Here is a 22,168-nt window from a genome sequence, read left to right as displayed (position 1 = left end):
ATCAAAGTAGTCTTCAATATGTTGCACAACTAAAGACTGCAAATAAGTAAGAATAAATTGTCACCATTTTCGACTACTTAAATTTTCAGACAGAATAATAGCAAATGATTTACCAAGAAAGTTACATTAGTTCGAAGACGAAACTCATTAAAACACTTAAGGACTAAAAAACGTATACTTCGATAAATGGTAGAAAACCAAAGACTTGGAAAAAATCATAAGCAGATTTTAATTCCATTTTAAGCAGTAAGTCATGTATTACATAGTCTCGATCCTAAACAGAGATGTTAAATTTCAATTTATCAAACACACGCCTTTTTGGTGCCTGTTTCAAAAACAATGCAATACAGCTCGAAAGTTTAGTGTCTACAACTGTGTCAATTTAGAAGATTAAATTAATCTGAAACATACTTGTAGATTCTGTTCGCTCAAACCTCAATCCTAAACTGACTCAACCATTTCTTATTCTTAGCGAATACACAGAATTGTTCATATTATAGTTGTATCCATTTTCTCTATACAATTAATCTAGTATGATATCTTTCCGCACTTCTCATTACGAACTATGAAATGAAGGACACTTTATTGATGATACAAATACGCTAACACACATCATCCTTCCATGTTCTATCTGCAATAAGCGCGGTAGTTCTGAGAAAGTGATATATTCGGCAAACTTCAGAGAATTATGCCGAAGGAAATTATATTTAAATTTGTCCTTTGTTTTGAGGCAACTGATAAAATACGTAATACTTTCAAATCGTCATAATGCAATTTGAATTTTCTGTATTTCACTTAACTCTTTCCTTACCACCGGGACATACAGGGTATTTCAGAACACCGACAACGTTTGGGAGGTGATTCCTGACACCAAGGTAAGACGAAAAGTATTGACCAACCTGGGTGCACAAATGCTTCCTTTCGAGTTCTAGGCTACCGAAAACATGAAAAAATAAATTTTAAACCTCCATAGCTCCGAAACTATGGGACCTACAGTAGTCGGGTCAAGACTTTATTTAGGAACTGTATCCAAATATCTAAGTTTTAGAATCCTGCGGTACTTCCGTAACAATTTTTATAGAGGTGGTTTGTAAGTACTTCAAATTATAACACCGTAGCTAAACCCCCCTCTCCAAAACTTCCTGTGTGAGTATCTTAGGATTCTGAACCATGTATTTTTGGATAGCCCACATATTAATTCCTAAGTGAAGTCTTGACCTGACTACGGTAGGTTCTATAATTTCGGAGCTTTGGGCCTTTAAAGTTCATTTTTTTCATGTTTTTGGCAGCCTGTAACTCCGAAAGGAAGCATTTGTGCACCCAGGTTGGTCTATACTTTTCGTCTTATCTTGATGTCAGGCATCACCTCCCAAACGTTGTCGGTGTTGTTTTGGAACACCCTTATATATGTCCAACCGTAATTTCCAGTATAAACCAGTGGCAAAACTTGTTTCATATCGTATATGTACGAGGACTGATATCAACTGAACAAACACCTCATAATACTGCTTGGATTCGAATATAACGAGGAGTGATTGTCATTGGGTTACCACCTTGTCAAACTTCTGGAATTACAATCACTTTGCGAGTATTTTTAAGTCAATACATACAAATACGAGATATTCATTTATTTCATTACCACGAGGGCATGTAGTTTCACTTCTTTTTTTGTTTCCATATTATTATTTTTGACGATGTCCTTATTTAAATAAAACCACCATAATAATAATACACTGACTTACGTACAGAGTTTGGTCAAAAATTTTGTTCCAGCATGTACGAAAAATGCCAGTAGTTAGAATGATGTATGAAAATCTAGCATTGTTGTGAAACCCAAATGTTAGTTGAACTTACACCATCATTATTGTCCTTTGTTTTTTGCAGAGTGAAGATGGAGCTGGGAAAAGAAAGATTGTGTAGCAGTTTTGGCATTCACAAGTGCGGACATCCTCTGACACCCACCTTGTTAAGTTATGCAGAAACTGAACATTACACAGGAATTCGTTTATCGCATCATGCAACGACATAACGGAACATCGTTTGTCGAGGATACGCTTCGCACTGGTAAGATCTCGCTCAGTTAGGACATCAGGTATCATTAAGGTAGTGAAGGCAAAAATCGCTCGAAATCCGGTCCGTAAGAATAAACTCATGGCCCTGCAGATGAACATGTCGCGCCATCAATGAAAAGGAGTGATCAATGAAGACCTACGATTGTATGGCTATCGCAGGGCAGGTCAGCAGTTAAATCAGCACTTGATGAGAATGTGAAGGGGCAGATCAAAGTTGCTCCTGCAGCAGTACGCGGATAAAAAGCATCGACGAATGTTGTTCACAAATGAGAAAATTCTCACAGCTGAAGAATATCAACATACAATATGGTGTATGCTACAACCAGTGCTGCTGCATGTGAACAAGTCAGCGAGGCCATCACCCTGTATCAACGATGGTTTGACTGGGTGTGTCGTACATGGGTCTGGGTCCCACTGACGTCCATTTTTGCCACAAAAAGGCGTGAAAATGGGGATTAAAGTGTACCAGGAGGACATTCTCGTCCAGGTAGTGAAATACCTTGGCATCACTATGTTCAAAAATGAGCCTTGGGTGTTCCAACAGGACTCAGCATCAGATCACAAGAAGAAACGACGCAGGTGTTTTTGCCAAAACAAAATTGCTTTCGTCACCATCGAAGAATAGCCCTTGCCTAATCCAGACAAATTTTCTTGACTACATCTAGTCCTACTTGGAGAAGAAGGTGTGTGCTCAATTTTACATGACTGAAGTTTGCTATAGAGAAAGCAGTCGCTAACATAGACATGAATGTGGTAAAGTACGGGACAAGAATAAACGACCAAAAATGCCATTACTTGTAATGGCATTTGTGGTAGTTTATTCTTGTCTCGTATTTTACGTGCTGCCATTGATGAACTTGTATCCAGGCTTAGAATGACACTTTGAATAACTACTATATCCATTGATTTGTCACTTACCCTTGTATATATTGCATTACATATTTCTTTCTCTCCATACTTCTCTTTTTAATGGTCTACTAACCTTGGGTGAGACAGAACTTTTGACCAGACTGTGTGTAGTGAATCTTCAATATATATATATATATATTTTTTTTCTTTTTTCCCCTCTATTTCAACTGAACTAGCAGTCAATCTTCTCCAGAGCAGAGGGCTTAAATTATTTTCCTATGTAGATCTCTATATGGCTGATGCAACTAATAGTGGTATGTTGTAAATTCATATACGAGATATTTACAACCTATTTATCTTACTAAATGTCGTTCTCTCCGAAAGAAAAGAAAAACACAGTACTGAAAAGGTTAACCAATCTAGTTAACTAGTGATATACGGTAATTATTATTTCATTAATAAATTACATTTACATGCATTACATTTAGAACCCTGCCCCCTCCCGACGTTAAAGAATACTGCAAAAATACTGATGCCCTACGTTTAACACGATCATATCTGCCACCCCTGAAATCAATGCTTACACGTACCTCAAACTCCAGGCTAGTAATTATGCGTGAACCAAACTAACTAAACTAGATGTTCTTTGGTTATTGGCACTAATGTTAATGTTGAAAATACATTAAAAAAAAGCTATGCGGTGACACTTTACGCACTCTCTACACCTTTCGTTTTGAGGTCGAAGCAAATAGTGTTAAATGAGGACATCAGTGATAGTATATCAAACATGAAAACCCCCCAAACAGTGTCATACGAATTAAAAAAAAAAAAAAAAAAAAAAAAAAAAAAAAAAAAAAAAAAAAACTGCCACACATTCAATAGGAATGTGGAACAAGAGCAGACAGTACAATAACGATGAATTTTTCCACCTCACTCCACAAATGTGAAGCACTGAATTGTAGTGCAAACACCATTCGCCAATACATTTTCCAACTTGGAAAATTGGTGGTCCTAACCACGTTTTCCTTTACCTTATGTCATTTCCTTTTTATTTATAAGTATAACCAACTAAACTTTTTAAAAAATTACATTTCTAAGCGAACACACTTCCAAATCCGAGAGGCATGTTTGAATGTTAATAATGTTGCTTTCGAACACTAAAGATGTATGACCTCTGCACTTTAGAAACAACAGGATTGGAAATCATAAAGATATATTTCTTCAATTTAATTCAAGTCCTTAAGGAATATAGAGGTTATAAAAACGCGACTATGAATCCCGAAGCTCGGATTCGCACAGAATACATCTTTCCTCTTTATACTATTTAATCTCTAAGAAGTTTGATTATAGGACTATTCATTATTCTGATACAATAGGCAGAAAGTAAATATTTTGTAAATATGTTTATATTACGGTTCTCTTTCTATTTTCCTTTACCAATAGGATAAAAATTACGAAGATACGTATCTGGAGATAAATAGTACTTACTTCCGTCTACTTTAAGATCAATAGGAAATTCGACAGTTTTGATGATCTTGGAGCATGTGTCCAGTCGGTAGTCAAACCATTTCAAATGAAGAACAAGAACTAATGGCAACTCTTCTAAAGTGACCTGCTGCCAAGCTTCGATCTCTTGGTTTGTGCGAGAACAAGTAACACCTTCCAGCTGATCTCGTCCAACCAAGATTTCCAGAGCATCTTTAACCGACTGCGCCTTCTACAATAAAAAATATTAATATATAATTAATGAATGATATTCACAACTTAATTTATGTAACAATAAGAAAAATGTATGTGCCTGGATTACCTTAGACAATATCAGATGAACTGATATCATCATACACATACCAGCCTTAATATGCCCACCACAGGCACACCATAGCAACTCTCGACGTTGCGTATAGCCGGCTTAATAGGGTGGGGTGATACAACCTTAATAATTATATGTACATGAAATCCAAATGAAATACTTAAACATCCCCAAACTAAACGAGCGGATGATAAATGGAAGTGAACGAAGGAAAATATGAAAGAGGAAATGTAACTATATATATATATATATATATATAGATATTGGGTGTTCTCAAAATGGCACCCACGGACCACAGAGTACTATTCCATAAGTTAAAATATACATATATATACACAGGGTGTCCCATAAGTTTGTTTACATAGGCCATCTCGGTAACTACTAAAGATAGGAAAAATGATAAAGAGATTAATGTTGTTGGAAAGTGTGTTTTCAATCCAAAATGTTGAAATTTTCCGAATTGGACCAACTGTTTAGGCTCTACATTGATATAGCGACCAATGGTAAAGAAAAATGCAACGTTGCCACGTCTTTGTTGGACAACAGTGAACGTAAGTGTGTGTGGTTTGAAGTATTCTGAACCAAGGAGAATAGCAGGGACGGCCACAATGGATATGAAGAAAGATCACATGCAACGTCAATCCAAGGCAGTGCATCGCCATCAGAAGGGGAGGAGCAGGTACGAAAAAGAAACTGAATTGAATTTATTCACAACAAAGTGGTATTAATTGTTTTGTGACACCAACGAAACGAGATAAGAGGACTATTGAATAAAATTTGAAAAGGCCCAAGTGCCAAAACCAGAGAAAAGTCGGTAAACATGAGTTATTGCAATACAAGTTAAACTGGTACTGCGTTCATGTGAGTGTTTTAAAACAGAAGCAACAACTTTTAAGCTATAAACTCGATACAAAGGTATTCTATTTGGTACTAAGGCAACTTTGAACCATACAATTCAATTCTACTTATTGCGGCATTTAGATCCTGTCTCATTATTAATTGTTGTCTCGTCTAGAAACAGAAGCGTCAGTATCGTCACCTTTCCAGACGAGTGGAAACCAGATAGATTAATTATCTCGTACCGAGCCGATGGTGTACGAGGTAGTGTGTCTGTCTGCCACACGGCATTTGGGTAGGCCAAACGTGGGCACGAACCCTGCTTTGACACGCCATACTGACTAACGTTCCTTGTATGCTGGAATGGGCTCTTCTCTCAGGCCAGGGCTGCTTCCTTAGCTTGTATCCTAGTCAGAGCAGTTACCGACTGAGCTACGGTAATCTTATCACGAAAATAGAGTACTCAGTTCCACAAAGAGTAACTATTTCTTCAACACTTACACAAGTCATGATTATACTGTACTGAATTATTCTATTCACGAAATCACATTTGAATACTTATCAACTTAATTCGCGTTATCATTCCTAGAACAGCGGGACAAAGGTTACACTTTACTATGCGATACCATACATTTTTTAAAAGATCCGACTCTGTATAACATCGTTATTCTACTCAAAATAATATTTGCACTAAAATCCAACCTTCGCTCTCTCGGTTAAAGTAATACGAGTTAGCTCTTCCCATGATTTTGCAATGTCGGAAATGCTAGATCCTGTGCTAAACTACAAAGCAGGGTATGTGCTCTATGTATTTATATTACATATGGACAGAAATAAGGTTGTTTCGCCTTGGTGTTATTATGCAACAACCGGGTTATGCTGAAAGGGGTCACATAAGCTTAAAGCGGAATCCAAACCGTTTCTCGACTTATATCCGAAAGAAATTGTCCTCCATTTGAACTCGAAACCGAGACTAATTGGCCACAAATGCGACACGTCTGCCAACTCACTCATGAAGAACTCCTGATAAAAAAACACATTGTACTTATCTTTACATACTTCTTAATATAGTTGTCTAATTATCAAGAGTCATTACAAACGGACAAAGAGATAAACAACTGCACAAGTGAAACCATTATACAGAATTATATATGGACAACTTCAAAATATTGCAGAGTACAGAAGAACTAGTTCAGTTCAAGTTAGTTCACTATGACTTTTATTAGTCCAAGTTAAAGAAATAACATGACTTAATTTGCATATCAATAAGAAAAGTGAATAATTATTTGAGTCCACTTTGGCTCTGACCCATTTATACATAAATAGATACCAAAGATACTTCTGATTTCAATAAGTCTCTCGTCGAGTTTGTATGACCCCCCCCCCCCAAAAAAAAGTACGACATTTCAATGTATTTTATCAATAGTAAACTAAACATTATTAAAACGAAACAATATTTAGAATTTTTCTTTGATTGCAGTTGCATAACAATAATAACAAACTATAAAAAAATCACAATAAAAAAATAATATATAAGTTGCTTTTGTAGTATAATCTTTTTGAGTAATGAATAGAGAATTTAGGTCTGAATATAATACGAATATTATACGGGAGTCAAATGTGATAGCCCACAAATGTGTGTTCATCAAGATTTTACGAACACTTACACTTTTACGAATATTTTTCGTTTTTGGTTTAGTATTTATTCTATTCTAATATTGAATTAACTATTCTAATATTTTCTATTGTACAAGCTTTGCTTTAGTAGATTTAAATCCAATTTAAACTACTCGCTGAGTAAAACAATACGTTTATTGTAAAAATTAAATAACGTGTCAGTTTCGCCAACTATCCACTTGGCTTCATTAGACACTATAAATACACACGTAATGACATTTTATATATAAAGAGAAAGCAAAACAACTCCTGAATACTGATGGGCTACTACAGGCTACTTCTGCCAATCCCCTTCAATCACGAAACCACAATATAAAACAGAACAGAATTCACTAATTCCCTTTCCCCACTGTTGACGCTACATACATACATATCTAATTTACAAAAAACTCTTACAAATAACTCTTAAATACTAAATAAATAGTAAAGAATAAGTAAATAACGTAAAAATACAGAAATAGATAAACAGTACTGAAATTTACAAAAATAACCTGTAGAATTAACATATTCAATATTAGAGGCTCCTTAACAATTTATTCCACTGTTCTTCAATTTCAAGTCCTGAATTTCAGTTCATGATCCTATCACCTTGTAATTCAATGATTCTTGCTTCTTTCCATTTTCTCACTAACCTTCTCTCCTCTTGGCCCAGCACTTAATTTAAATCGGATTTACAAACATATTGTAAATTGAGATTAATTTCATAAACACAGACGAGTTTAAAATGGCTACATACATCGCTTGTTCATGACTTCTGGCAAAGAAAATAGGTACCAGCACTATAAAACAGAAACACCTAGATATAAATACGATAGTCTACTTCCTTTCATGCGAGTTTCAAATCTGTGAATAACAACACAGGTAGCAAGACCGATACTGAATCCAGTGTGCCGTAAAACAAAGAAATTTCACCAGCCACTGACATCACATTCTTAGATCTACGCACAGTTCATAAACGGAATTAACTTAATATACATTTGGATATTTCACTACTTGTATGTCAAAGAGCAGGTACTTCTTACTTTCTTCAACTTACCTCAATGTCAAGCTGAAGGGTGAAAAACGGTTGAACATTATCAGTTGTTTGATCTCCAGCTCGTTGAACACGAGATCGTAACTGACCTCGGAAAATGTCCGAAATTGGTGTTCTTCCAAAATCTGCTCGACGTGTAACGCACCCCTTGTTTTTTGGGCCCATGACCTTGGAAAGAGAAAATAATAAAAGTATAAATTTAGTAGGTAAGTGTTTTCAAGCATTAGTAACAAATCATTCTATATGCTGAATATTTTTACATTGTTTTAGTCCCTTTTTGAATTATTTTCTTCTTTTGAGGAGCAAGTTTTAGAAATATAACTTACAGCATACATTGCTTCTGTAAATGTTTGCTAGTCCCTCCACTAGTTTTCATACTTTTCAAGACTAAAGAACGATATTGCAACTAAGAAGACCTAATACAGAGTGTCCAATATACAATGCAACCCGGAGTTTGGGATCTATTGTGAAAATTTTTGAGGAAACATGCAATGTTTTGTACATGGAACTGCTTGTAAAAGCCTGTCAATTTTGACACGCATTATACAGGCGCCTGTTTCGGCGAAAACACATGTAAACAAAATATTACAGGCACATTGTCTTCAGATGATATGCAGGTCGAAAAAGTATTAAACTTCTGTTGGAAATTTTGCACGGAAACACGCGTTGTACAGAGCCTGTACATTAAAATGAGAACATGCAATGTACACGTAGTCACTCACATGCAAGTAAATGGAGGGAATATGTGCATGTAAAGTACCTTCAATGGATTGTTGATAACATTCGCAATACACTAAGAATGAAAAGTACAAGGTGCCAGTTTATCAACATGTAATATACATGTGTAACATTCGCATTACATGTAAATACCATGTATTAGCCTATGGCATGATGTAGAATATGTTATTTTACATTTATCATTTTCGTGTACATGCGAAGTGTGTAACTCCCCTACGTGCAGTGTATAGGCAATGTACAGGTGAACGGGAACATACAATGATCATGACTGCCAATAAATGGATTAAACAGGTGCTTGCAATGAACAAGGTTGATTGGAGTGAATCATTAATGTTACAGGTGTAGGAAACATTTAATATGCAGGCACCAAGTCTTCAGTTTGTCATGCACATATGCAAGGTCTTGACACATGTATAGTACTTAATGCAATGTACTTTACATGTATATTCTCCTAACACGCCTATTAATTCGCTAACACCCGTATTTAACATGTCAATTACATTTTTATCAAATGAAAAGCAGCTATCGTCAGATCTTCATAAGGTAATGTATATGCTAACTACATGCAATATGACGGTTACGTACATGTCTCTCCACTCTCTACATGTTGTTTACACGCACTTTTCACGTTGCAACGTTGCAACCCTATCAACATGAAAACTACCTGTTTCCGTGAAATGAACATGCAATGATCGTGAAAAAAATCGATACCTGTCTCATACGTTTGAAAGTGTTCCATTTTCAGGCGCATGTACAGGCGCATGTAAACCACCTGCATTTTCTGTCTGGGATAGAACTTTTGAACCTGAAGTGATACACAAATAATGGTTATACCAAAATGAAGCCCTGTTCATGCATATATTTTTAAACTAGGAAGCAACGACTGAAATACACTAAGAACTACACAGTGTTGCCAGATGTAACCGAAGGTGTAGATAAATTTATTTTGCAAAACATGTAAATTGACTCGTAACTCATATGTATGGATGTTCTGTCGTTTTCAGTTTGTTTAGTTGGAGTAGCTTGGAAACGATGAAGCAGAAAAAATAATTTTTCATTTCCACCGATAACTAATCGGATGAAGCCTCTGTAAAGGGGAACTAGGGAAATCGTAGTTTTCATAAATTAACACTGAATTGGCAACCCTGCTGATGTTTCAATGCATCAAAAGGTGTGTTAAGGATCTGTCTACATTATGCAATTCCTGAAAACAATGGAAAACTTTGAAATTATGATAAAATTTTTACTTACATGCACCCGGCAAGACTGTTATTCATTTCTATGAGGCTATTTAAAGCAAGAGGTATTCAAGAATAGTTCTTAAACTATTCAAGACCTGGAAACGAACATTCGCAGTGCCATTGAGAACATTAACACTTCTAATCTTCGTAAAGTTGCTGCCAATCTCATGAAACGTGTGAACCAGTGTTTGAATCAAAACAGGGGACACTCCCAGCATCCGCTGTAGAGCTGGTAACTCATTTCTGATAGTCGCAATTTTGCCGGGTGCATGTAAGTAAACGTTTTATCCTGATAATTTCAAAGTTTGTTTTTCATTGTTTAGGAATTGCATAATGTAGACAGATCCTTAACACGCCTTTTGATGCACTGAAACATCAGCAAAGTTGCCAATTCAGAGTGTTAATTTATGAAAACTACGATTTCCCTAGTTCACCCTTACAGAGGCCTCATCCGATTAGTTATCGGTGGAAATAAAAAAATCGTTTTTCAGCTCCATAGTTTCCAAGCCACTCCAACTAAACAAACTGAAAATTAACGACACGTATGAGTTGAGTCAATTTACATGTTTTGCAAACAAACAAAAATAAGAGATTTACACCTTCGGTTACATCCGGCAACACTGTGTAGTTCCTAGTGTACATGTACTTCAATCGTTGCTTCCTAGTTTAAAAATATATGCATGAACAAGGCTTCATTTTGGTATAACCATTATTCGTATATCACTTCAGGTTCAAAAGTTCTACTATCCCAAACTCCGGGTTGCATTGTATATTGGACACCCTGTATTATTTTGTTGACAGTTACTGTACACGTTTCTATTCAGAAATAACATTTCAAGTGAATTTCAGGTATATTTGGAAGTGAAAGATTTAAGAAAATCCGCACTAAGCAATGTTTATTTCGTAAAATCTGAACAAACATGCATTTTGATATACCCTAAGAATTCTTGGGCGCCTATATCAACAACCTATATCATAAGAACACAAGTCTTCGAAAATCTAGGCTCACTTTGAAGAAATTACATGAACTACCTACTGATATAAATTTTATCAACTGTTTACAGTGATTGCAACAGTGATTTCGAAGGTTATTTACAATATAATAACAGAGAAGAACAAATGTCATTTGTATGGAGCTGTGTTAGAAAAAGTGATAACTGCACGACGGGTTTAATGGAATGAGACGTTTACCAAAACAGTGTAGCAGTTATAGCCTTTATAAAGTGTGAAAAACACCATCTGAAATCTTCAGTATCCGGAAAAAACGTTAAGATCAGCAGGATGTTTGTCCATAGTCATTATTACATACTAACACATTATCATAGTCATTATCACATACTAACACAGGAACCAATCAGGACCGCCGAGACAAAGTCGATCGCACAGCGCAAAGTGCATCGTGAATGTAATGGTAGCGTGTAATCGAAGAAATCATGTCAAAAAACAAGCTGTGATGATTCCTTACTTTACAGCTTAAGGTCCAGAGGGAACAGGACTTGAAGAGATTAATTCGGCATTAGGAAAAGGATGACCAGAGAAGTATTCCCTTGACTGAAAGATCTTCACTTTTCAATTGAGTAACCATTCAAGAGACAGACTCAACGATTCTGAGAAGCGATCATGCCACTTCAATGATGGGTGTCGTACAACGGCACAACTGAACATCACTTCTGTAAAAATGGTGTTAAAGCCGTCGATCGAAGTGTATTAAGAGAGTGTTATGAAACTTTTGACAATCACCATGTTCCATAATAAGCCATGGAGCTTCCATCACGACTCAGCACCTGCCCACATACCAATAACATAATTGGCTTCAGGAGCGTGCCTCATTTTACATCAGCTGACTGGCCTTCCAGCAGTTCGGACCTTAATCTAAGTTGTGCTGTGTTTGAGGGTTGGTGTGCAGGAAGGGGCACCCAAACTGAGTCTGAAGCGTATTTTCTGAAGGCAGGACAGATTTTCAGATAGAGAAGTGCCCGCCGATAACTGGCTGGCCTGAGTTCTAAGGCCCGTGTTGGCAATACCTACAAGTCTCTAACATAATACTATTATTAAATTAGCTTTACAACTGTCCCCATATTTCACTACTAACTTTGTAACAACACTTAAATCACCAGATAGTTTATGAATCTGTACGAATTAACTCTCTTTTGCTATATTCCGAAACCTAAATTGACCTTCAATACAACCTGAGAAGGAACAACTCAAACATTCGACTGGTAGAGCTGAAGAAAAATTTTGGGAAAACTCAAGGTTGCGGGGATTTGAACCTAGAGCCTACAGACCGAAACGAGAAGCTAATCGTTCATCCAAATCCGCTTCTTGCTATGCTTCGCTAGGAGGATATAATTGGGCCACGAGCAATGAGGCTATTTCTTTTTGTCACGATAAATGCCAATAACCTACACTTCATATTCATAGGAAGGCTATCAAGTTAAAAAGGAAGAATAAACACGACGTATACACAAGCGTTATAAAAAAAAATAAACTCGTCTGTAAAATAAAAATCTGAATACCGTGGAAACTGAAAAAAATATTGGTACATAAAATATTACTCAATGATAATTAACAAGTTACAAATTGAGAAGTACAAATAAAAAGGCAATAATGTGCGTAACAAAAGAGTCACCACTAAAAACAATTAAGAAATCTTCTGCGTACAGTTGGAGATATATATATATTTATTTACAATCATTAGTTTCATTGATGGAACTTTCAGTGATTTCAGACATTCATATCACGTAATGGAATGTACCATAGGATGCTGTCATACCTGACTACTAAATATTCTAAACCGTAACTGTCTACAATATCAAAACATGGCAATAATATATATTCTCACCTTCCATTCTGTGTCATCTCCATCTTGATTCTGGGGATATACTTCTCCGTTTGTATCCACATCGCCATTACTCATATTAGTTTTATTATTGTCCTCGACCAGTTTCATTAGCTACAAATCAAAACAGAGGAACTTATCAGCATTTTGTTTATACTGAAGGAAATAAGCTACTGTAATCACAAAATGAGTCCAAGTATATAGAGCATGCATCTGATATATATACAGGGTGTCTCACCTAACTTTGCGATCTCAAATATTTCCGAAACGACCAAAAAATGTGACAAATCTAGTTACGTAAGAATGTACCCATGTTAGAGGCCTATAAAATTCTGTAAACGAGTGCCCCCACGGGTCCCATCATAGGAGCCAGGGGCCAACTTGAAAATTTCGATGATTCTGCGATCAAAACTAAGCAACTTTTACTTGAAGCACTTTTTCGTTATTCTAATAGATGGAGCTGAAATAGCAAAAAAATGAATATCGCGTCACCCACTTAAATCTGGCGATAAACTAAATAACTCGAGAAATGCACTTGCAATGCGTGTCCAATCACTTTAAAACATTCATTCAACTAACATAAAATAAAGTTTCCTTCATCTTCCCAAAATTCCAATTAGAAACCCTCTACATTAATGCAGACTCGGATACTGCGACCGAAAATACGTAACTTTTAGTTTATGTATTTTTTTCGTTGTCCTAGATAACACATAAATCGCATGTCACCCGAGGTTGATAAATGAAAACCTGGTTCAAGAACTGGACATGCTGTGTGATGATGGTGCTAAGACTTGCAAACAAATAGTTATGAACATGTTTGTAACAATATTCTTCAAGAACAGATTTTTTCTGTGAGCTTGTGGACACTATGTAAGTTGATTAACTCTAGTTCTCCATTGGAACATTAAGTTTTAATTGATACTCGGACATAGTGTCAAAAGAGAATTAAGTTATTAATTTTTGTCATGTTTACGTAGATATGTATAAACCTGAGAGGTAAAGGTGAAAGTGAACATGTAAGGTCGATCGGTGGATCTATTAAAGTTTAAAAGTTTATAATCATTTTGTTGTTATGGTGATGTAGATGTGCATAATTACGATTTGATTTGAAACTGCATGTCATTCCATCTGAGAAGTGAAAGTAAATATGAACATGTAAAGTTGATCCGTAGATCTAAGAGAGCAAATGTGCTCTTATAAACTTAGTGGAACAAGTAACATTTGACCAGAAGACTCACGTGTGTCACCAATGTCATGTTCCGTAAATTCTTATGGTTGATTGTAAATTACGGTCCAGCAACGTAGAAGCCATTAGATACTGGTAGCAGTAAGCGTTATTACAGAGAACCTCTGAACACTCAAGCTGTATTTCAACTGATTTGTATTAGAGCTCTCAAAGTAAAGTTCTAACGCTCTCGATGATACGAGGATGGGGCAATCACCAAAGGTCATGTGCTGAAGTAAGGGTAATATTTAACGATATATATATATATATATAATCACGTTCGACACAATCCCATTTCGAGATCTACTGTTGAGTGCATCGTAAGACGCGTCGAGGAAACGGTAACTAAAGGCTTGTAACATTCTTGGTCGACCGAAATCGGCAACAAGCAGCTTGATGTTACAGTCATTTGTTGAAAATACTTAACTTAGCATTCATAAAGCTGCTGAACAACATGACATTAGTCACATTTCTGCGAAAAGAATGAAGAAAATGAAGTTCCACCTATACAAAGTTCATCTTATATACCAGCTGGATGAATATGTCTTTGATCGGCGTGTAGTATTTTGTAAAGATATGATGAAATAAATCAATGATGATCCTACTTTTCTTACTAACAATGTGTTCTCTGATGAAGTCACGTTCCACCTAATCGGTTACATTAACAGAAGTCATTGCAGGTTTGATTTTACAGCAATCTCATTGGTCCTTTCAAACACGCTCTACATCCTGGAAAGTTGAATATCTGGGCGGTAGTGCTAAATATACAATAATTGGTCCCTTTTTTTATTAATAACAATTTGACTTCTGAACTGTGTGAGGAGATGCTTCGAAATCAAGTATATAGTTCCAGCAATAAGAGACACTGCAGGAGACAATTTTGCCCACAGATGGTTTCAGCGAGATGTACAGGACCACACAACCATGTAAATATGCGGCAATTTCTTAACACGGAATTTCCTAAATAACGGATTTGCAGAAGAGGTGATATTGGGTAGCCCACTGGTTCTCTGTTCCCCTGATTTATCACCACTAGACTCCTTTTCTGGGTTTATCATGCCAACCACTTTGATAATCTTAGTCAAAGGGTTATTGATGATTTTGCTCTTACTGAACTGGACGTCATCAGGAATGCGGTGTGGGTGTTTTACTATCGAATTGCTCAATGTCATACCAAGAAAAGTGCGCAGTTTGATCACATGCCGTGGAACATCAGTTACATCTGCAATTTTAGACAACCAAGTCGTGAGAGGCAAGGAGACTCATGATAATCAAGTACTTCGAGGAAGGAAAAAAAAAATTACGTGGCTAGTCAAGGTGATGTGTAGTTACGTATTCCGTAACTAGAGTAACAGTAAATCTATATATCAGGAAACGAAGACAGCACAATGGTGCTTTATTATTATTATTATTTATTTATTCTCTACTTTCATGTGAAACGGAATTTTCAACGAAGTTAGGGTTATGTTAAATCCAAGTGTATCAGTCACCCATCCCTAACAATTAAACTGAACTTTGAGAATGCATTTAAGAAGCAGATGGGTCTCCTGGCTGTGGAATATAAAAAAGAGTGTGCCAAGAATTAAACTATCAAACTGATGTATGTTGAATTACAAATGGCACACATCTTGAGCAACTCTGACAAGGAACATAACGTGCATGAATTTATAAACAAAAAATAATTTTGAGTTTTCTGTCATTTAACATAAGCAGCATGTCACTGTGACTAAATACACGTGAGTTATTAACCTTTGAAATCGGGAAAATCATTTACAATAGATTAGATCTTTCAAATCGTTATATCGATTGTGTCCAGATGGCAGCTAAAGTCGATATTGATTGACACTAGCATCACTTATTAGTGTGGCAATCGATTCAACTGCTTGTTGTATTCGTAGAGTAATGCTAATGGCTCCAAGTTAATCTGCGACATTGCTCATTGTGAAATTTTGATTCCCCATAGCGACTGAAGGAGGCCTCGGAGGACATACCATCATATAACACTTTCCCTTTATTTTGGCCTGTAGAATAGTGCTCTGTGGTCCGTGGGCGCCATTTTTAGAACATCCGTAAGACTAATTTAGAAATATTGATAATTACGTACGTAACTGTCTCACTAGCGACAATGAAAGCTTCGGAACGTGTCTAAGGAACTACAATGGGAATCCACATATATACATAAACCTTGTCCATTGGCCATTTTCGTGTAAGAGCCCATCACAATCACCAAGTTAACTTTATATTTTAGTTAACTTACTTATTTTGAAGCTTAAATATACAATGGCTTGACTGCTGCAAAAACAAAAACCTACCAATGGACCCTATCTTTCTCTAATTCCATCTAACCAGATTCTTCATGCCAATTTTCTACAGATATTGTATTTTTCAGCTCTAGCTTACCCAAGGATCGCTACTCAACTAAGACCTTACGCCCCCCATGCCTATTTACCAAGCAACTTACATGATCTCTCCATTTTATAGACACTACGGTCGGCGACATTGCTCAATCCTTCTTGAAGTACAGAAGAAACTGGAAACCCTTTTCTTCCCTAGAGGCTTAATCGCGTCAGTAACCCTCAAACTCTTTTGTAAATTAGCGACCAACTTTTGAGTCTTCTTATTTATGACAAACACCGTGTGCGTAAGTTCTCCCGTTCCGTCCCATTTTCTTCATTCCATCATTTTCATACATTTCTCATCATCACCGTCTCCTTTAGCTTAGCCGGCATAATCGTGGGACGTAAAGCTTAAAGATTTCATTTCATTTTCTTATTTATTTCTAAAATAATAATAATAAAATAAAATCTTCACATGTTAGTATGAAGACATTTTATTGTATGATTAGGTTATCACACTTAAATTCAAATGGACAGGATATACCAGCCACAGATTACCACCATCACTGTTGAACAGTGAAGGCTATTCAATGTCTCCGAAACGAGAGACTTCATTAAAAACAAGTTTTTCAGCGTTTCTAACATTTCGCTTCTAAGGAGAGGAATATAGTTTCTCTAATATTAAAATTTCTTTCTTTATTCAGAAAATGTCGAATGTAAAGATTCACTTAAACTGATGCGTGGAATACGGCATATAGACTTAAATTTTTAATTGAAGGTAAGGAAATATGTTCCAATGTTTTTGAAAATTCCATTTCTAAGGATAAAAAGTAACCTATTTCTAAAATATACAAATTATATATATATATTAATTTTATTTAGAATGCAGACTTAAGTATGCTCAAGTTGGAGGTGTAAAATTCGGTATATGGACTTAATTAAAATTAAGGGAATACTTTTCGAAAACTTCTCTGAGGAAGAAAATGCGGAACTTGGTAAAATTTTCAAAATTCTCTCTATTCCGAAAGTGTTTAATATTGGGATTTGTTTAAGTTGAAGGTGTGTTCTGCAGTACACAAGCTATTCATCAAAAATACTTAAAAGGTGAAAAGAAGGACAATTTCTGCAATATTCGAATTTCTGGTTTTATATTTATTACATCTTCCTGTACGCAGAAAGAACAATTTCCGCCTGCTCACCAGAAATGACGTCCCTACTTGTGCGAATTACTGAAGAATCAGTATCTAGGATGAATGTCTTTCCATTTTTTTTTTTTTTTTTTTTTTTGTTCAAGAGTAATACACTATGCTGATCTTTTAATACCAAGGTTATATAAGACCTGGACACAATATGGAATCCGAACTACGTGAGCTCCAGCCGGGAATCAAATATGGATCTCCCAAGCTGGAGTAACGTTAAAAGGCAGAGGAATTGATTTTGTTTAGTATATATATATGTTCGAAAGTAGTCTGTCGTACAGCTGTGATGTATATTTATAAATTTCTTTGTCAGTAAAACAGATTACTTATAAAAAAATAGGCTTGCCTAGCGAGGATTCGAACCCATGTTAAAAAGAAAAACATTAGCACATGAATCCCTTACGTTATCCTCTAGATCAAGAGAGCAGGACTATGTTAGCTTTTTCCGTTTGTTTATGTTGTTATTCTATTGACGGTTACTTTCCACAGGCTTTTATCTCGTATCATGTAGTATGCCAGTTTTTACTTATTTTATTCTCACACATCTTGTCATGTTTTATGTTTGTTTTCCACACGCCACCTGACTATTTACTTGGATGCAATGTTCAGATCGTCTATTTATATTAGAGAATACGCATATTGTTCTGTAGCAGAATGGAGAGAAAATAAATTTCCCTTGTAACTACATCCAATGGTTGGACTTAGTTTGTGGAAGGTAGTTCCACTTCTTGTGATCAGAAGTGAAAATTATTATCTTTTCTTTAAAATGCCTTCTGATCATGTTTAAATGGAATACATATAATTTAACAGTAAGTAGGTCCAAAATTTCACTGAGTGCCTATGTCAATTTAAACGAGATTCTATAATCCTGAAATAATTTAGTGCAATTCTTCATGACCATTTTTCAATATTATTTCACGCAACACGAAAATTATTTGTGAGATTAATATTACCAACACAAAATCTAACACCACTTCCATGCAACCAAAAATTCGTAACAATCTTACCTCAAGCATTTCATCATTTAACCCATTAAGCAAGCAGCTGAGAAATTCCTCGGCATCCTCCTGACGACCTTCGACCTTGAACGTATCACTCTGAATACTGCTCAACATTTTGTAAACATATGTTGGTTCAAAAATAGGTCCACACTGGATATCGCAAGAGCCATCGTCTTTTCCACGAAGAGTTTTCTCTTTCCTTGGTATGCGAGTTATCGGTTGCATGGGTTGAAACTCGTTAACAAACTTAACTCTGAAAGAGAATTTGATCATTGACTAACAGACAACCGTAGTTATAAGACTATTCTACTAGTCTTCAAACTATGGGAACGTACGTGACTTCTTTTTAACATGCATATAATAAACAAATATCCAACGACTAGAGTACGTAAATACCACACTTCAAGTAGACACTTGCAATAAAGTAAAAGATTATGATGTCACTTTATAAATGTAAGTGCAATGTTTCTCACACATTTTTAAGTGAAGGCCATTTTTATTAGATAATGTTCTACCCAACTACCCTTTATTTGTCTTTCGAAAGAAAATTTCATTGAAAAACGAAGTTTTGTGCATATACCAATAGGCTTAACTTTTAAAATAATTATTAATTAAAATTCCCTTAATTTTATATTATTAACGGAAGAAAACACGGTAGTTTTTTAATTGAAGGCTATCACGAATAATTAATAATCTTGTGAGTTTAAAGGCCAACGATCATGCTCCAAGGCCTGACATACTCAAAATAATACAAAATTTATCATTTTTCTTTTCCTTGTTTTTCATAAGTGAAATGAGATAATGAAATGCAACTTACCACAATCATAGATAATGTTAATATACACAATAGAAATATGAACCTTAAGAATTTTCAGTGTTGCCATCCATAGAAATTACAATGTTTCCAGAATAACATTTTCCCCAAAATCTAAGTTAAGGCAGCAACTAGAGGAACGAACTCAACTGCGTTTGATTACGTATATGCAGTGGTGATGTGATATTCTAATTTTTCAACAACCGTCTCTCTCTCTCTCTCTCTCTCTCTCTCTCTCTCTCTCTCTCTATATATATATATATATATATATATATATATATATATATATATATATATATATATATAGCGAGAGAGAGAGAGTAGATAGATAGATAGATACAATTCTCTTGGGAAACAAACCACACAAGGTATACAAAAGCAAATTTTTTACTGGATACCTAAGTAACAAGTAAAGAGAGACCTACATGACATCCTAATACAAAGTGGTGTGACGAAATTAGGTAGCACTGCAAATATCTTGGAAAGAATAATCCAATATTAGATTGCAGTCAAAAAGTATTGGAAAGACATTAGTCCAACAATGGACCATTGATAGCGGTATTATGCATTACGCTTATATTTTGTTCTGAAAGATTATGTTTAAAATCCTGTAGCTGTAAGAATGTTTAAAAACAAAGATAGTTAAACTAAACTGTTCCTCTGTATAATGGGGTAAAATTTACGGTTACATCTGGGTATAACAAACGGTTCTGCGAACTCGAAATATTTTAACAGCACCAGTTTGTACATGTTGCCTTGGAATCCTGTGAACTACTATTTAAATAAAAGTTGTATTTAGTTTATAATAAACAAAATGGTTTTAACTTACAGCTATTAAAATTATATAATAATGTTATTTAAATAGTAGTTCACAGGATTCTAATACAACATGATACATAATCAAATGCAGTTGAGTTCTTTCCTCTAGTCGCTGCTTTAACTTTAACTTAGAAATGTTATTCTGGCAATATTGTAATTTCTATGGATGGCAACACTGAAAATATTTCTGGTTCATATCTTCTGTTGTAGAATAACATTAATGATTGTGGTTAAGTTGCATTTCATTATCTCCTTTCGCTTATGAAAAACAAGCAAAAGAAAAATGGTAAATTGTATATTTAGTATGTCACACTCTTAAAGGTGATAAATCACAATGAAGAAAATTCGTGGAACAAAGTAAATGGGAGGAAACGGAAGAACCCCGAGAAAACCCACGAATACGGTGTTTGCCCACCATGAAGTCCATTTGACACGAACCGGGATCGAAACAGGGACCACATGCACCAGGGGTGAGCACTCTATTATTGAGCCACCGAAGACCTTCAATATTTTTTATTTTATAATAATACACCTACTTAAACTATTAGAATTTGTACAATCTTTACCTTATTAAATTGCATTAACTACTACTTATGAAATCTAAGCTTCTGATATTCTTAACACTCAAGCACACGCGCCTATTTTTTGCCGCAAACAACACGCGATGCGGGGATTCTCTCCCTCACTCTGAAATAAATGCCCACAGGTATTCCTTAAAGGTATTTTATTCAAAAATGTTTACTACATTATAACCTATGTATCTATTTGTTAAAAACATTAAGATAGTTTCGTAATTGTTTTTGTGGGAGCGACAAAAGAATCTTTTGCAAATATGTTGAAATTAAAAAAAAAAATATTTACAACGTAAGTACACCCGGAGAAGGGGATTGCTCGCCCCTTTAGAAATATATTCACCTCGTAACCTCTAATACTGTTTTCCAAAAGTTGTCTATATTCTTACAGTTCTAAACCCATTCTCTGTTCTTCATATTCCATTCTGATCACAGATATAAGTAACACGAGTACAATATGATCACCAAAATATAGAAACACATGCACACGCAGTGAAGATTTTTCGCAGCAAAACTTTTATTTTTCCACAACGAAAGTTTACAGAAAACTTAGCGTGCCATTTACACGCAGAAGGAAACAAATTAGAAAGATATATGGCATTTCAGCTACAAGCATAAAACTATTGTACAGCACTCACTTCTTTTCTTCAAATGCAGGGAATCCCCGCTGGGGTGCGTGTGCTGAAGTGCTAACTACATGGTGTAACATGCACTTCACTTGAATCAAATGGCATCGAAGTATCCAAAAACCAGTTTAAGAAACGCTACAACAGAATTTGTATATAGAAAATATTTGGTACATATAAAATTTCTTCTATTCATAAATGTAATGAACACCGATGAGAGAGAGAAACGAATCAAGTCACAACCATAATTCATCACTACTTTCACACAAATGAAACGAGGCGTTCCGAGTATCAGGGCAAATTCAAACTTTTCTTCATTAAGGGCTCCCTCGTAGCTATGTGGTTCGAATCCCACGCTCAGATGTAAGTCCACGTCCAATATAGCATTGTTACTGAAAGGGATGCTAAACTCAAATCCTAGTTGCCCCTACCAATTAGTTGATAAAATTTCTATTATTACAACTACATCGAATAAATAAA

General features: G+C 35.5%; 1 protein-coding gene across 2 annotated transcripts in view; it reads right to left on the bottom strand.

The window, feature by feature from the left end:
- The window catches only part of Usp10 (ubiquitin specific protease 10), an 84,034-nt gene that overhangs the window by 10,963 nt on the left and 50,903 nt on the right, over positions 1 to 22,168 (bottom strand). For both annotated transcript variants that reach the window (XM_081746495.1, XM_081746496.1), the window contains exons 5-8: positions 18,864 to 19,110; positions 13,100 to 13,210; positions 8,282 to 8,446; positions 4,410 to 4,638 (exon numbers count right to left, since the gene is read on the bottom strand). In XM_081746495.1, coding sequence (XP_081602621.1) covers positions 4,410 to 4,638; positions 8,282 to 8,446; positions 13,100 to 13,210; positions 18,864 to 19,110 — 752 coding nt within the window. The remainder of the gene's footprint in view (positions 1 to 4,409; positions 4,639 to 8,281; positions 8,447 to 13,099; positions 13,211 to 18,863; positions 19,111 to 22,168) is intronic.

This window comes from Thermobia domestica, chromosome 18 (assembly GCF_964235325.1).
Source record: "Thermobia domestica chromosome 18, izTheDome1.hap1.1, whole genome shotgun sequence".
In the NCBI taxonomy this organism is placed as follows: Eukaryota; Metazoa; Arthropoda; class Insecta; order Zygentoma; family Lepismatidae; genus Thermobia; species Thermobia domestica.
Note: the sequence above shows the minus strand (reverse complement) of the source record. Positions and strands in the feature narration are given on the sequence as shown.